This window comes from Aythya marila, assembly GCF_965140915.1.
Source record: "Aythya marila genome assembly, chromosome: 26".
Lineage (NCBI taxonomy): Eukaryota > Metazoa > Chordata > Aves > Anseriformes > Anatidae > Aythya > Aythya marila.
In genome coordinates, this window is record NC_139067.1 from 1,883,197 (window position 1) to 1,897,874 (window position 14,678).

The 14,678-nt window shown below is 66.8% G+C and overlaps 4 protein-coding genes across 4 annotated transcripts; 2 read left to right on the top strand and 2 right to left on the bottom strand.

Moving 5' to 3' along the window:
• REEP4 (receptor accessory protein 4) lies at nucleotides 1–4,160 on the bottom strand. Its single transcript, XM_082779632.1, has 7 exons — nucleotides 4,052–4,160; nucleotides 3,273–3,345; nucleotides 3,105–3,181; nucleotides 2,194–2,314; nucleotides 1,980–2,093; nucleotides 779–1,156; nucleotides 1–643 (listed from the first exon to the last, which is right to left on the bottom strand). Exons 1-7 carry the CDS (start codon nucleotides 4,153–4,155, stop codon nucleotides 578–580), a joined length of 933 nt encoding a protein of 310 aa, XP_082635758.1. The 5' UTR covers nucleotides 4,156–4,160; the 3' UTR covers nucleotides 1–577.
• A 925-nt stretch (nucleotides 4,161–5,085) lies between these two features.
• LGI3 (leucine rich repeat LGI family member 3) lies at nucleotides 5,086–9,547 on the bottom strand. The gene is made up of 8 exons (XM_082779672.1): nucleotides 8,988–9,547; nucleotides 8,333–8,404; nucleotides 8,156–8,227; nucleotides 7,981–8,052; nucleotides 7,799–7,870; nucleotides 7,413–7,582; nucleotides 7,160–7,324; nucleotides 5,086–7,082 (listed from the first exon to the last, which is right to left on the bottom strand). Exons 1-8 carry the CDS (start codon nucleotides 9,197–9,199, stop codon nucleotides 6,265–6,267), a joined length of 1,653 nt encoding a protein of 550 aa, XP_082635798.1. The 5' UTR covers nucleotides 9,200–9,547; the 3' UTR covers nucleotides 5,086–6,264.
• Nucleotides 9,548–10,016: 469 nt separating this feature from the next.
• On the top strand, nucleotides 10,017–11,203 carry SFTPC (surfactant protein C). Its single transcript, XM_082779673.1, has 5 exons — nucleotides 10,017–10,091; nucleotides 10,176–10,322; nucleotides 10,422–10,562; nucleotides 10,653–10,763; nucleotides 10,885–11,203. Exons 1-5 carry the CDS (start codon nucleotides 10,047–10,049, stop codon nucleotides 10,981–10,983), a joined length of 543 nt encoding a protein of 180 aa, XP_082635799.1. The 5' UTR covers nucleotides 10,017–10,046; the 3' UTR covers nucleotides 10,984–11,203.
• A 1,214-nt stretch (nucleotides 11,204–12,417) lies between these two features.
• Nucleotides 12,418–14,087, top strand: LOC309887748 (surfactant protein C-like). Its single transcript, XM_082779681.1, has 6 exons — nucleotides 12,418–12,503; nucleotides 12,711–12,983; nucleotides 13,053–13,157; nucleotides 13,241–13,351; nucleotides 13,476–13,581; nucleotides 13,666–14,087. Exons 1-5 carry the CDS (start codon nucleotides 12,462–12,464, stop codon nucleotides 13,569–13,571), a joined length of 627 nt encoding a protein of 208 aa, XP_082635807.1. The 5' UTR covers nucleotides 12,418–12,461; the 3' UTR covers nucleotides 13,572–13,581; nucleotides 13,666–14,087.
• The last annotated feature ends 591 nt before the right edge of the window (nucleotides 14,088–14,678 follow it).

Genomic DNA, 14,678 nt, shown 5'->3' on the forward strand with positions numbered 1-14,678 from the left:
CCCACGAGGAGGGGGGGGCGTTAAAAGCCGCGTGGGGCATGGTCGGCACCGGGGCTCCGGTTTCAAGTAGAGAGGGAAAAAAATAAAAGGGGTGGGGTCCCGTGGCAAGGGGGGGGGGCACGGGAGGTGTCTTTGGCTTCACGGGGATGGATGGAGACCTGGATGTCCCCACGGGGGCTCCTGGCGGGGGGGGGACACGGGAATAAGGCAAAATGGCAAGGGGACAGCAGGGACCCCCCCCGGGCACCCCGTGCCGAGGAGGGGGCTCCCGTAGTGTTTGGGGAGGGGGGAGCTGAGCCCCCACGGGAGAGGCGCCGGCGCCCCCCCCGCAGCAGCAATGGAAAAAATGGGGGGGGGGGGCACGGCTGGGAGCAGGATGGAGCCCCCCAGATCCCCCCCCCGGACCCAAAACCTAAGGCACAGGCGGTGCGAGGCAGCGGGGAGCCCTCACCCTGGGGTGTTTTTGGGGGGGGGGCACAGCACAAATCCTGCCCCCCCCCCAGGCGCTGCAGCAGCAAACTCAACAGGTTAAGACTCCTGGCGATGCTTTTTTTCCCCCCGGGGGGGGGGCGTTAAATTAATCCTCCTGCCCCGTCGCAGGGGGCTTCTTCCGAATCCGACCGCGCACCAGCCGGGAAGAGCCCTGGGGGGGGGGGAAAATTTTGGGGTGAGGGGGGGGGGAAAAAAAAAAAAAAAAAAAAAAAAAGGGGGGTGAGCTCCTGCTGGGCACAGCCGGGTGCTGGTGAGGGGGGTGCTGGTGGGGGGGGGGCCACAATACCTCTTTGTTTTGGGGTTTCTTCTTCAGCGTGCGCAAGCTCTGGCTCCGGGAGATGGGTTTGGGGTCGCGGGGTTGAGGGGGGGGCGCGGGGGGGAGCTGCGAATCGGACCAGCGCTCTTCCTCCTCCTCCTCCTCCTCCTCTTCCTCGCTGTCACAACGCGGTGGTGCCCCACGGGGTGGGGGCCAGCCGATGGATCTGGCGCAGCCCCCCCCCGAATCCCCTAAACCTCCCGGCCATGGGGTGCGCAGGGGCCCCCCCGGTCCCGGATCGGCCTCCAGGTAAAGGGGGTCCCGGTAGTGGAGGGGGGCGTCGTCGGGGAGGGAGCGCAGGTCGGGGATGCTGAAGCTGCGCAGGCGCCCGGCCAGAGCGCCCTGGCTCTGTGGGGTGGGGGGGGGGGAAAAAGGATGGGGTTGAGGTGAGGTTGTATGGGGTAGAACGCAAAGCAATGGGGTAATGGTGGTCTACGGGGAGCCCGGCCCCATTATGGGGGAGCCTGGACCTATGGGGGAGCCTAATCCCATTGGGGAGCCCCACGAGGGGGAGCCTGGTCCCGTTGGGGAGTCCTCGGCCCCACAAGGGGGACCCCAGCCCCATTGGGAAGCCCCAACCCCACTGGGAGAACCAACCCAAATGGGGGACCCCAGCCCCACTGGGGGGGATCCCAGTCCCACAAGGGATGCCAGCCCCATTGGGAAGGATCCCAACCCCATGGGGGACCCTGGTCCCATTGGGGAGCCCTAACCCCACAGGGGACCCCGACCCCATTGGGAAAACCAATCCAAATAGGGGACCCCGGCCCCATTGGGAAGACCCCAACCCCATGGGGGACCCTGGCACCACTGGGGGAACCAACCCAAATGGGGGACCCCAGCCCCATTGGGGGGGGACCCCAGTCCCACAATGGATGCCAACCCCATTGGGGTGGGACCCTGGCCCCATTGGGGACCCCCAACCTCATGGGGGACCCCGGCCCCATTTTGAAGACCCCAACCCCATAGAGGGGGGGGGACCCCAACCCAACCCAACTGGGGGGGGGACACCCCACTGCCCCCCTTGCCCCCGAAACCAGGCGAGGCAGCGGGGAGAACAGACCCAGCGGGGCCGAGCCCGGCCCTACAACCCCTTGATTACCCCACGGCGTGTCCCCCCCCCAACCCCCCCACCCCATAACCGTGTGTCCCCCCCCCCCCGCCCCATTACCTTGGCGGCCGCCTGCACGGCGGCGGTGGCGGCGATGTTGAGCCCCCGCTTGCCAAACCTCAGCACGGCCTCGCAGCCCCGCTCCCGCGCCTGGATGATGTAGGCGTCGATCTCCTACGGGGTGGGGCCCACCGGGTGAGTGGAGCGGCCGAAGGTGGGGCCCACAAGGCTGGGGAGGGGGGTCCACAAGGAGCGGGGTCGGGGGGGGGCCCACCTGCTCCCTGCGGGCCAGCGTGGGGTGCACGAATTTGCGGTAGAGGAGGCTGGAGCCGCGGGTGTAGGGGGACAGGAGCCAGAGGACGAAGGCCATCTTCACCTCGTAGTAGAAGGGGAGCCTGGGGGGGGGTAAAAAATATCGGGAGGGGGTAAAAAATATTAGGGAGGGGGTAAAAAAATATTGGGGAGGGGCCCCGGGTATGTCCTGATTCCCTACAGGGAAAGGTGTTGGGATGGGGAGCCCAGCTGGCACCCGAAATCTGCCTTCCTACAAGATGTTGCCCCCCCCCCAAGAAGGTGGGAGACCCTAAAAGTGGGGGTACGCTGAAAGGGGGGGGTACCCAGAGAAAGGGGGGGAGCCCAGGAAGAAAGGGGGAACCCCAGAAAGAGGAAAAAGAGGGACCCCAAAAAGAAGAAAGGGGGGGACCCCAAAAAGAAGAAGACTGGGGGTGAGAATCCCAGAAAAAAGAAAAGGGGGGGGAAGAACACCAGGAAAAAAACAACTGGGGGTGAAAATCCCCAAAAAAAAGAAAATGGGGGGGGAACCCCAGGAAAAAAAAAAAAAAAGAAAAAAAGATGTGAGAAACCCAGAAAAAAAGGAAAGGGGGGGGGGAAGAACCCCAGAAAAAATAAAAAGGAGGGGGGGAGAGAACCCAAGAAGAAAAGAAAACAAAGGGGAGAACCCCAAAAAGAAAAACGGGGGGGGAGAGAACCCCAGAAAAAAAGAAAAGGTGGGGGGAGAAACCCCCAAAAAAATAAAAGGAGGGGGAGAACCCAAAAAGAAAGAAAGGGGGGGGAAAGAAGGCCAGAAAAAAATAAAAGGGGGGGAAAACCCTAGAAAAAATAAAAGGGGGGGGACCCCAGCCCCCAAAAATAAAAGGGGGGGGGACCCCAGCCCCCCGCCCTCACCAGGAGAGGAAGATGTCGGTGAGGGTCTCGGTGGCCATGAAGAGGGCGAAGACGATCCAGTACATCATCCAGCGCACCTGGGGGGGGGGGGCGGCTGTCAGCAACCCCCCCCCCAAGATTTGGGGTCTCGGGGGGGGGTTGGGGGCAGCCGGGGGGGGCCCTACTCACGTATTCGCGGATGTTTTTGCTCTTCACGGCCTTGTAGGAGGCGTAGGCGGGGTACAGCATCCCGAACACCAGCCTGGGGGGGGCAGGCGGCGTCACCCCCCCCCCCCAGGTGTCCCCCTCCCCATTTAGGTGCCCCCCCCGGGGTCTCCCCCTCCCCTTTTAGGTGCTCCCCTCCCCCCCAGGGTCTCCCCATCCCCTTTTAGGGCCCCCCCCAAAGTCTCCCCCTGCCCAAGGAGCCCCCCCCAAATTCTCCCCCTCCCCAATGTGCCCCCCCCAATCCCCCCTCCCCTTTTAGGCACCCCCCCAACGTCTCCCCCTCCCCGAGGAGCCCCCCCCCAGGCTCTCCCCCTCCCCTTTTAGATACCCCCCCTCCCCCAAATCTCCCCCTCCCCTTTTGGGTGCCCCCCCCAAATCCTCCCCATACCCAAAACACCCCCCCAAGCCCCCCCCCACCCCGCAGCTGCCCCCCCCAGATCCCCCCCTCCCCAAAATACCCCCCCCGGACCCCCCCTCCCCCCCATACCAACCCCACCACAACCCCCTAACAGCCCCCACACCCCGGGGGGGGGGCACCACCTCCCCCCCACCCCAAATCCAACCCCCCCACACCCCAAAACCCCCCCCAAAAAACCCCAACCCCCCCCAAAACCCCTCAAAACCCCCCCAAAACCCCTCCACGCCCCCCCCGCCCCGATCCCAATTAAACTGCCACCCCCCCCCAGCACCGGGGGGGCCCACAGGGGTCCGGGGGGGGCCCACAAGAGCCCCCCCCCACTCACAGCACGGCCCGGCTCAGCACCCAGCCCACCATGGCTGGGGGGGGCCCGGGGGGGCCCGCAGCGGCCCCTACGGCTTGAATGGGGCGGCCGCGGGCTCTGCGCATGCGCCGCCAGCCCAACGGCCCCCGCCGCCCCGCCCCGCCATTCTTAAAAAAGGGGCCGGGGCTACTCTTAAAAGGGCAACGGCGCGGCTTAAAGGGGCAACGGCGCGCCTTAAAAGGGCAACGGCGCGCCTTAAAAGGGCGATTCCTTTCTCTTAAAAGGGCAATTCGTTTTCTTAAAAGGGCAATGCCGTTTCTTAAAAGGGCAACGCGGAGTCTTAAAAGGGTAACGCCGCGTCTTAAAAGGGTAACGCCCAGTAGTGCCAAGGGTGAGCCCCTCCCTCTCCCACCCATTTTTTATTTGTTTTTGTTTTTATTTTAAGCCTTTAGAACACGGAAAAAGGCGAAGCAGGCGCCTTCGTGTGATCTCCGGGTTTTATTTTGGTTTCGGGGATGGCCTAACTGTGATAGGAGCAGAGGGAACGGCCTCGAGGTGTGCCAGGGGAGGTTCAGGTTGCAGTTCGGAGACTTTTCTTCCCAAAAAGAGCAGCCGGGCGTTGGGACGGGATGCCCAGGGAGGTGGTGGGGTCACCGTCCCCGGGGGTGCTCAAGGAGAGGTTGGACGTGGTGCCTGGGGACAGGGCTCACCTGGAGAGCTTCTCCAGCCCCCATGGGTGCACTTGGCACCTGCCCCAGGCCACGTTTCCCCCAGCCACACGTCCCCAGCGGTGGCCATGGGGCTCCCCAGACCCCTACCACAGCTGCTTTTGGGGTCCCGGCACCCCCCCGCCTCCCTCCCCACTAAAATCTTCCCTCTCCTGCTGGGGAAACCGAGGCAGAGCGGGGTGGCGGAGCCCCGCGTTTAGGATCTGCAGCCGCCTGGGAAAAAACCCTCTCCCCGGGCTGCCTGTTCCCGAAAAGAGGCTCGTTATTCGTGAGCTTAATTGGTGGTTTTTCCCCATGCATATGCAGGCGCCCGTGGGACCTGGAAAGGCTCCCCTGGAAAACCAGCCATGCGGGCGGGGTGCAGGAGCAAACCCCACACCCTGGGGAAACACCTCCCGCTTCCCCGCCTCGGGCCAGGGTTTCTGCTGCTCCCCCAAAACGCCCGGGAGAGCCCCGAGCAGGGCTCTCGGCTGTCCTCAGCCTCGTAGGGCCGCTGGGAGGAGGTGGAGGCACGGCTGGGGGGTCACAGTTTGTTTATTTGGGGGTGTTTTCGGTGGGTGCGTGCACCCCGGTGAGGTTGGCACGCTGCGGGGATGGGGCAGAGGGGCTGCGGGGTGTGCACAGGGGGGACAGGAATTGGGGCTGCATCCTGCTGGCCTCAAGCATCCCATTAACCTCGGGGCATCCCATTAACCTTGGGGCATCCCAACCATCCTGGGGAATCCCATCCAGCTCAGAGCATCCCATCCACCTTGGAACATCCCAACCACCTTGGGGCATCCCATTACATCTTGGCATCGGAGGATCCCGCTGTTCTTGAGCATCCCATCCAACTCAGGGCATCCCATCCATTTTAGGGCATCCCATCCATTTTAGGGCATCCCACCCAATTTAGGGCATCCCATCCAATTTAGGGCATCCCACCCAATTTAGGGCATCCCCTCCACCTTAGGGCATCCCCTCCACCTTGGGGCATTTCATCCACCTTGGCGCATCTCAATCCACCCCGGGGCATCCCATTGACCCCAGAGCACCCCATTACACACCTCGGCATCAAAGCATCCCATCCGCCTGCCAACATCCCTCTGCCCCCGAGCATCCCACCCACCTGGAAGCAGCCCCATGCCCTGGGACCATGCCATACAGCCCTGGCCCTGCCTGCAGCCCCACAGCAGTGCCCCCATACCCCGTGCCCGTGCTCCCCCCCCTGCCAGCACCCAAGGGCGTCGCTTTGCAGGGGTGAGGGGTGTCCCAGCACGCGGCCAGGACGGGGTGGCCGTGGGTGCTGCATATGGGAGGGCAGAGAAGGGGATCTGTGGGTGCAACGGGGGAAAAACGAGGGCAGTGGCTTCCCCAAAAAAAAGGGTGTGGGTGCGGGAGGGGCGCAGGCACCGGGCTGTGACCGCGGGGCAGAGGACGGGGCTGGCGGGCGCATGCGTGTCCCCGTGCCCGAGCAGCCCCCGGGGGAGGTGAGAGCCACTTTTTGGGGGCTCTGCCTCCCCCCGGCTAGAGGCTGAGGTCCACCACCACGTGCCGGTAGACCAGCGTGTTGGCCTTGAAGCTGGGCGCCAGCAGGAGCTGCACGTCGGCGGCGGGCACGTAGCGGAAAGCCCGGGGCGCCTGCACCGCCAGCTCCTGGAACTTGACGAATTTCTGCTTCTCCTCTTCCCACAGGTAGACGTGGGTGAAGGAGAAGTCGCTGCCCAGGGCCATGTAGCGCCGCTGCCCCACGGCGAAGGGCTGCATCACCATGGAGCCGCGGGACGGCAGCGTCTGCAGCTCCACGAAGCGCTGCCCTTCCCAGCGCACCACCTTGGAGTCGCCGATGTAGCGGCTGAGGCAGAGGTAGTGCTCCCGCTTCGCCTTGAAATACTTCACCATCTGCACGTCCAGCAGCTCGCCCACCTCCCCCTGGGGCGCAAACTGCTTCTGCGCCCGGTTCCACTGGTAAATGACGGGCGCCTGGGAGCTGCTGGCGATGATGAGCCGGGGTTTGCCGTCGTTCTCCACGTACTCCACGTCGGTGTCGCGGTGCCAGGCGTGGAGGGCTTGGTGGGAGTAGAAACCGTTCTGGTCGAGGCGGTAGAGGCTGGTGGAGCCCGCCTTGGAGCTGTCGGCGATGACGAAGTACCACTCGCCCTCGATCTGGAAGGCCTCGATGTCGTTGGGCTTGCGGGTCTTCTGGCTGTCGATGTCCTGGATCTTGATGAATTTGTCCACGGCCGTGTCCCAGCGGTAGATGTAGGAGCCGCCGAAGAGCTGCGCCACCACCACGTAGAGCTGGCCCTGGGCCACGATGGGCTTGCAGTGCACGGCCGAGTGGGCTGCGGGGCACGGACACGTCAATTTGGGGGGGACACCAGGGGACAAAAAGGGGGGGGTTTTCGGGTGCCGACCTTACCGGGGATGCGGTCGAAGTCGCGCAGCTTGCGCTCCACGTAGTCCCACTTGAGCACGGCGCAGCTGCTGGCACCGGGCTGTGCCAGGGCCACGTAGAGGTCGCTGGCGTAGGTGTAGGGCTCGGCCGACACCGCCTGGAAGGGCAGCACCTGGTGCACCACGAAGTCTGCGGGGAGAGAGGCGGAGGTGAGGGCGCGGGGAGCCGAGGCGGGGCTGGGGGTCCCCCTTACCCCCTTACTGGGGGGTCCCTGTACCCGTGGTGATGCACTGGAAGTCGCCCAGCGCCAAGTCCCGGATGCGTTGGCCCTCGAACTGCCCGGGGCTGCTGCAGAAGACGGCGGGGACGGTGGTGTTGGTGCTCTCCATCCACTCCACCAGCCACTTGATCTTGCAGTCGCAGGCCAGCGCGTTGCCCCGCAGGTCCCTGGGGAGAGGAGGGCACCGAGTCCTCCCCCTGCCCTGCCCGAGCCCCAGCAGGGACCCCCTTATCCCCCAATTTGGTGGGCAGAGAGGTGCCCGCGGGGTCGTGCCCCATAACCCTGTCCCCATCCTGGTGTCCCTGTCCCCACCCTGGTGTCCCCATCCCCATCCCGGTGTCCCCGTCCCCACCCCGGTGTCCCCGGTGCCGCGGCAGCCTTACAAATCACTCAGGATATCCAGAGGCTTGAAGAGGTCCCGGGGCAGCGTCTGCAGGTTGTTGTTGGCCAGAGACCTGGGGACGAGAGGCGCTGTGCCCGGCGGGACAGAGGGACACGGAGCTGTCCCCAATGTCCCCCCCTTGGGGACGGGGAGGGGGGGGCGCACGGGGTGCCCGCTACTCACAGGTGGGTCAGCGACTTGAGCCCGCGGAAGGTGGCCTTGGAGAGCGCCTGGATGTCGTTGTTCTCGATGAACCTAGGGCAGGAGGAGAGGCTGCAGGGCTGCGCCGAGGGCATGGGGAGCAGCCCCCACCCCGGGACCCCCCCTCGGGGCCGTCCCCGTCCCCCCCCCCACGCACAGGTACTGCAGGTGCGGGAGGCCGGCGAAGGCGTTGTCGCCGATCAACGTGAACTTGTTGGAGTTCAGCAAGCTGCAAAAAAAAAGGGGATAAAGGGTCAGAATTTGGGTCGGGGGGGCACCCGGGGGGTGAGGATTTGGGAGAGGGGGGGGGTCACCGGTGTGGGATTTGACCTACAGGAACTGCAGCGAGGGGATGTGGGCGAAAGCCGCCTCTCGGATCTCCGTGAAGGCCGCGTTCACCATGGTCCTGCGGGGAGGAGGAGACCCCGGGGTCGTGATGGGACACGGGGGGGACACGGGGGGGACACGTAGGGGACAAGGGGCTCAGCCCCAAGGGCTGGCACCCACCCCACGCGTGCCCTGCGGCACATCCACAGCCCGAGTGTGCGCACACGGACGGATGCGCACGCACCCCTGCGAGGCTCCTGCGCCCTGCTGTGCCCCCAGGGACCCCCCCCCAAGCCGTGTCCCCCCGGGACTCTTGTCCCCAAGGTCACAGCAGCCGGGCGGTGCGGCGGGGCCGGGCTGCAGCCCTGCTCCATCCAGCGCCGCGTGCGCACGGGGGACCTGCTGGCACCGCAGGGCACCCCCACACGGGGACGAACCCAGGGTTGGGGGGGTCCCCAGCCCACCCAGAGCTCCCCTCACCCCCCCTGAGACCCTCCCCAAGCTGCCCTCACCCCGCACAACCCCACTGCAGCACAAAGACCGAGGCTGGCCCTGCCCCAGCACCCGCTGCCAGCCCTGCGCCACGGGCAGCCGACCATGCGTCCCCCCCCTCCCCGTCCCCATCCCCGTCCCCGTCCCCGTCCCCCTCCCCGGCTACTCACAGCGAGATGACCTCGGGGGGCAAATTCTTGGGCACGGCCTTGGAGTCCACGCAGAAAGCCGTGTCCCGCGTGCACGAGCAGCTCGGGGGGCACGGGGGAGGCCGGGGAGGCCGCCGGCCCCCCGCAGCCCCCCAGAGCAAAGCGGAGGCCAGGAGGAGCAGGAGAGCCGAGAGCTGGCCCCCGGGCATCCTCCTGCCGTGCTGCAGCTCCATCGCCCTGGCCTGCTCCTGCTGCTTCTCCTTCTCCTTCTCCTGCTCCTTTTTTTCCCCTGGTGCTGCTGCCCTGCTGCAGGGAGCCGCAGCCGAGCCCTTTTTTTTTTTTAATTTAATTTTATTTTTTTTATTTTGCCCCCTCTCCTTCCTTCCCCGAGGACCCCTCAGCGCCGGGGGGAAGCGGCGGTGCTGGAGGGGGCTGGCGGCAGCGGGGCTGCTGCTCTGCAGCTCTCCATGCTCCTGCGAGCTGCGGGAGGAGGGAGGGAGGGACAGAGGGATGGAGGGATGGATGCAGCAGCGTGACGGCACGGCACGGCACGGCACGGCACCGGCGGGTGGCCTCGGGGACACGTGCCCCCAGGCTCTGCTTTGATTTTTTGGGGGGGTTCTGCCCACCCCCGGCGCTTCACCCCGGCCACCCTGGGTGCTGCCAAGGCCTGGGGGGGGGTTAGGGGTGGTGGGGGGGGGCGCTGGGCTGCCCGTCCCAGGCACGGCGCTCGCGGCCAACAATGAGCCCAGCCAGCTCCGAGCCCTGCGCAGCTGCCCGCGGGCTGGGTGGCAGCGGGGGGCAGCCCCCAAGGGTGCTCGGGGTGGGCGCAGGGGGGGCAGGAGGAGGGCGGGCACCCCCCTGTTTGCCTTGGCCCCCTCCCAAACCGCCTGCAAATGCTGGGAAAGGGCCCTCGGAGGCTTTCACACCCCCCCCCTAAACACACACTTCCCCGGCTCTTATCCGGGCTGGGCAAACAGACCTCAAGTGGCACCTTGGCAGCCCCAGCGCTCCCCGAGGACCCTATAAATCCCCCGTTCCTGCTGGCAGAGGGGCAGGAGCTGCGTGCTGAGGGCAGAGATGGACGGCAGCTCCAAGGAGGCGCTGATAGAGGAGGCCCCCCCGGTAAGGAGCACCCAGCACCCGGCCTCGCCGGCACGGGGCTGAGCCTGGGCTCACCCCACTGTTTCCCCCATCCCCTTTCCCCAGGAGTACACGGCCTCCCCGCGCCTGCCCTGCGTCCCCCAGCAGCTGAAGAGCCTCCTGATGGTGGTGGTGGCCGTGGTCTTCCTGGTGGTGCTGGTGGCAGCCTTCCTCCTGCTGGGGCTGCACCTCACCGAGACGCACGCCGAGACGGTGCGCAAAAAGGGGGGGGGCGCACGCATTGCGCCCAGCGGGGGGCTTCCAGGGGTGTCCCCCCCACCCACGGTGACTCCGTCCCCTTCCTCCCTGCAGGTTTTGAGGATGAGCATTGAGGGGCTGGGCGCCCAAGGGCTCCCCCAGCACCTCTCCATGAGCAGGAAGGAAAGGATCGGGACCTTCGCCGTGGCCGAGGGGCGCAATTCCTCCGCGCTGCTGGTGTACGACTACGGCAAGGTTTGGGTGCCACGGGGGGAGGGGAGCTGGGGGGGGCTTTTTGGGGGGGCAGCACGGGGTTGGGCTGACGGGGGGGCTGCCTGCACGCAGCTGCTGGTCAGCTACAGGTCCTGGCTGCACCGCGTGTGCTTCATCACCCGCGTGGACGAGGACAACCTCCCCGGGCTGGACGCCGTCACCGAGGTTTTCCAGCGGCGCCAGGTGAGCCCAGCCTCGTGCCCGCGGCCTGGGCACCTGGGAAGGGCGCCGCTGGGCTTGTGGCAAGCTTTCCCTCGAGGCCACGGTGGCCACGGGTAGCAGAGCTCCCGCTGTGTCTCCGCAGGGTGAGGGGAAAGCTGGTGCTGAGCCCCTGGCTGACCGCTCCATCCTGGGCACCACCGCCAACGTCCTCTGCAGCTCCGTCCCCATTTACTGGACCTAGCAGGGGCTGGGGATGAGGAGGGGGTGTCCCCGCCGTCCCCGTGTCCCCTGTGGTGCCCTCCCCCGGGCTCCTTCTTCCTCCTCCTCCTCCTCATCATCATCATCATCGTCGTCAGCTTCATCACCGGCCTCGGCACCGCGTGGTGCTTGCAATAAATGATTGGGGTTTCGCTGCGGGATGTGTGCTGCTGTCGGCAAAGTAAAGCTGGGCCCTGCCTCCAGCGCTGCTCTCCTCCTTGTCCTGCGCCTGGGGTGGTCCCCGAGGGGTCCGGCGTGGGGGGAGCACCCCCGGTGTTGGTTTAATCAGGGTGGAGATGGGTCCAGCCCCAGCCGAGGGGCACGGGAAGGCTCGGCGCCCCCAGCCCTTTGGGGCACCCAGCACCCTGCAGGGTCCTGGGCCACCCCAGTGCAGAAAAAGTCCCCGTCCCTCTCCCTTCCTCACACACACAGGGACAGAGGGACCACAGGTCACACCCCCGGGGCCAGCAGGGCACCCATGGGTGCCACCCCAGCTTGCCCCCTGCACCCTCCGTGCGCCCCACGTCCCCCTGCTTCAACCCCACAGCAGCCAGGGGCACCCTAAAGGCTCACCCCCCTGTGCCCTGCTGGGGACCCGGGGATCCAAAGGGACAAAAAAGAGGCTGGGGGGCCCCGTGCCAGCCCCCCAGGGGCGTTGGACCTCCCCATGTGTCACCGTCACCTCTCCATCCCTGCCCCGTGCCCCCCTGGTGCTGCTCACTCACGCAGCGGGGCAGGGGCTCTGCGCCCCCCCTGCACACAACAGGAGCCCCCCAGGGGGTCCCCATCCTGCTCAGCACCCCGGGGGAGGAGGCAGGGGGCAAGATGTGGGGCAGACCCACGGCCACGGCTGCTTGGGGACCGTGGTGGGGACCCAGGGTGGCCAAGAGGTCACCGACGCGGGCCCAGCACCCTCGGGACCAAGGCCCTGGAGCACCCGGCCCCAATCCGTGCTCCGTGGCCCCCTGCCATGGTGACCCCGCTCCTGCCCCAGCGCTGTGGCTCGCGGGGACCCTTTTGATGTCCCCTCTTTGTTTTCCCCTTCCTGAGCACCTCCAGGTGCCCGAGGTGACAAAGGGTCACGGGCACGGGGCCAGGTTCCCCTTCAGCTGCCTCCGTCCCCGGATGCTCCACCCCGGAGGACAGCTTGAACCCCTTGAGGAGGGTTTGCTTTGGCCCCAAATCCCGCTCCGGGGCAGCAGAGAGGTCCCCGTGCCCTGGGGACAAGTGTCCTCAGGCCCTCTTGAGCTGCGGGTTCCCAGGGGAAAGCAGCTGCGGGCAGGGCGCTGGGCAAACACCGCTGGGAGCGGGCGGCACACCCGAGTGGCACCACGAGGCTGCTCGTGGGGGCCGCCCCCTTCCCCACCCCAAAACCCCCCAAATAAAGCCGCTGCCCCAGCTGCTGCGGGCTGCCCGGGCTGGGAGGAGGAAGAGGAAGAAGAGGAGGAGGAGGAGGCAGAGATGGAGAGCAGCATGAAGCAGGTGGCAGTCGAGGAGCCGCTGGTGAGTCCCCGCGCCCCACGGAGCGGTGCCACGGTTGCGCCCACCCTCTGCGTGCCTCGTGGAGACCCAGCACCCCCCACACGCACCCCCCAGGGCGAGCGGGGTGGGAGCTGAACCCCAGCGAGCCCTTCCCATCCCTCTTTCACCCCTTGGCCCCAACTCCTTGCCCCTATATCCACGTCTCTCCACCTTTTTTCACGCCCGCAGGACGCCGACAAGGGCTGCTGCGGCTCCTGCTGCCTGCCCTGCGCCCTTTGCTGCCCCAAATGCTCTCGCTGCTGCCGCCCCGGCTGCTGCAGCCTCAAGGGCTGCCTGTGCTTCGTGCCTCGCCTGCTCTGCTACCTGCCCCGCAAGCTGCTCAGCAGCTGCCACCACCTCAAGTGCCTCCTGATCGTGGTGGTGGTGGTGGTCCTGCTGGTGGTCATCGTCGCCGGCGCCCTGCTGATGTGGCTGCAGGTGGAGCGGGGCCACCCCGACGCCGTGAGTAGGGTCCCCAGGGCTCCCCGGGGACGGGCGGGGGGCAGGGGCTGAGCTCCCCCCCGTCCCCAGGTCCTGCGGTTGGGCGCGGGGCGGGCGTGGGAAGAGGACGCGGCCACTTTCTACGTGGACGGCGGAGCTGGAAACCCGGCCACGGTGGTCTACGACTACAAAAACGTGAGTGGGGGGGGAAGGGAAGGGGGTGGGGGTCCGTAGGGTGGGATTTGGGGTCAAACCGACCCGGCTCTGCGTGCGCACAGCTGCTGGTGAGCTACAGGTCGCGGCTGCACCACGCCTGCTACGTCACCCGCATGGACAAGGACAACATCCCGGGGCTGGATGCGGCCACCCAGGCTTTCCAGCGCCGGCAGGTGAGCTCTGGAGGGGCAGGATCAGGTTTTGGGGGGGCACAGGAGCCTCTATGGGGGCGCAGGAGCCCCCCAAGGGTGAGGGATGGAGACGGGGGTGCTCCGGTGCCCTGCGTTTCTCCCCCAGGCTGAGCAGAGGCTGGCCATGCCCCTGGACGACCGCTCCCTGCTGGGCACCACGGCGAGCATCCTGTGCAGCATCGTCCCCGTTTACTGGATTTAGGGCAGGCTGGGTGAGTTTTGGGGTACGGGGGGGGGGGTTTAGGGGTCCCCCACCCACGCGGCGGCACCCTCACAGCATCAGCTTTGCCTTGCAGCGGCCCCGACGGCCACGGTGTCACCTCCAGCCCTCCTCCTGCACAGCACCGGGACGGGAACATCGCCAGCAGACCCCCCCCCCTGCCAGCCCCCACCTCCCAGGGGGCTGCAAAATTTGGGGAGGGGGCTGGTGGCGGGGGGCCGGGGGGTGTCTGCTGGTTTGTCACTTTGTCTTCTCAGCTTCGCCGAGCCCAAGTGCCAAAATGAGCTTGAAAAACCCCAAAAACAACGTTTAAAACCCCCAAAATTCTCCATTCTGCTTCTCTGCTTGCCCAGGGACCCAGGTTGGGGCTTGGAGCACCGGCCTGGGGGGCGATTCCGCTGCAGTCCCCGGCTGGGGGCTGAGGGTGCCCGGCTGAAAATGTCCCCAAATGTGCCAAAAGCGTCCCCTCGGAGCCTAATAAAGGACGAGGGGAATAAACCAGGTCCCGGAGCTGTTCCTGGGGACACCCCCGTGACGGAGCCACTGTGGGGGGGGGTCCCTGCCACCCCCACGGAGAGCAGGGCGCCCCCATTTACGCCCCCATCCCCTCCCCACACCCCGGAGGAGCTTTGCGCTCCCGAGCACCGCAGAATCGTGGCTGGAGCAGGGAAAGGAGCCCGGGGAGGGGACGGGGGGGTGGGAGCAGGGAGCTGTGGCCCCCCCCCAGGGGCTGGGAGCCGGCCAGCAGCGCAGCTGCCTCCCCCCTCGCCTGGCTCCGGCCCCCGCAGCTCCCCCCCGGGACGCTGCAGCTGCATCTGGCCGGGACGCGGCGCGCCTGGCCGGGGTTCCCCGCAGCTCCGGGGCGCCCACCCTCATCCCCTCGCCTCCCCCCGGCCCCACAGCACCAGCAGGCGTGAAAAGGGCCGCGAGGTTTTATTTTAACCCCCCCCCAAAACCCCTTCCTCAGCCTCGCAGGCAGAGGGGCGCGCGGAGCGGTGCCAGGGCTCTGCGCCCCCTCGCCGTGCCGGAGCTGTCCCAAACCCTCCCAAACCCTCCCAAACCCTCCAAAACCCTCCAAAATCCTCCCAA

Excerpts from the sequence above, each read along its gene's own strand:
- LOC309887748 (XM_082779681.1), top strand. The coding sequence starts at position 12,462 with ATGGAGAGCAGCATGAAGCAGGTGGCAGTCGAGGAGCCGCTG. Across the intron at positions 13,158-13,240 it reads TGGTCTACGACTACAAAAAC|CTGCTGGTGAGCTACAGGTC; the intron begins GTGAGTGGGGGG and ends GCGTGCGCACAG. Across the intron at positions 13,352-13,475 it reads AGGCTTTCCAGCGCCGGCAG|GCTGAGCAGAGGCTGGCCAT; the intron begins GTGAGCTCTGGA and ends TTTCTCCCCCAG.
- REEP4 (XM_082779632.1), bottom strand. The coding sequence starts at position 4,155 with ATGCGCAGAGCCCGCGGCCGCCCCATTCAAGCCGTAGGGGCCGCTGCG. Across the intron at positions 3,182-3,272 it reads GCAAAAACATCCGCGAATAC|GTGCGCTGGATGATGTACTG; the intron begins GTGAGTAGGGCC and ends CCCCCCCCCCAG. Across the intron at positions 2,315-3,104 it reads ACCGACATCTTCCTCTCCTG|GCTCCCCTTCTACTACGAGG; the intron begins GTGAGGGCGGGG and ends ACCCCCCCCCAG.
- LGI3 (XM_082779672.1), bottom strand. The coding sequence starts at position 9,199 with ATGGAGCTGCAGCACGGCAGGAGGATGCCCGGGGGCCAGCTCTCGGCT. Across the intron at positions 7,325-7,412 it reads CTTCCAGTGCATCACCACGG|ACTTCGTGGTGCACCAGGTG; the intron begins GTACAGGGACCC and ends CTCTCCCCGCAG. Across the intron at positions 7,083-7,159 it reads CGACTTCGACCGCATCCCCG|CCCACTCGGCCGTGCACTGC; the intron begins GTAAGGTCGGCA and ends CGTGCCCCGCAG.
- SFTPC (XM_082779673.1), top strand. The coding sequence starts at position 10,047 with ATGGACGGCAGCTCCAAGGAGGCGCTGATAGAGGAGGCCCCCCCG. Across the intron at positions 10,323-10,421 it reads CCGAGACGCACGCCGAGACG|GTTTTGAGGATGAGCATTGA; the intron begins GTGCGCAAAAAG and ends TCCTCCCTGCAG. Across the intron at positions 10,563-10,652 it reads TGGTGTACGACTACGGCAAG|CTGCTGGTCAGCTACAGGTC; the intron begins GTTTGGGTGCCA and ends GCCTGCACGCAG.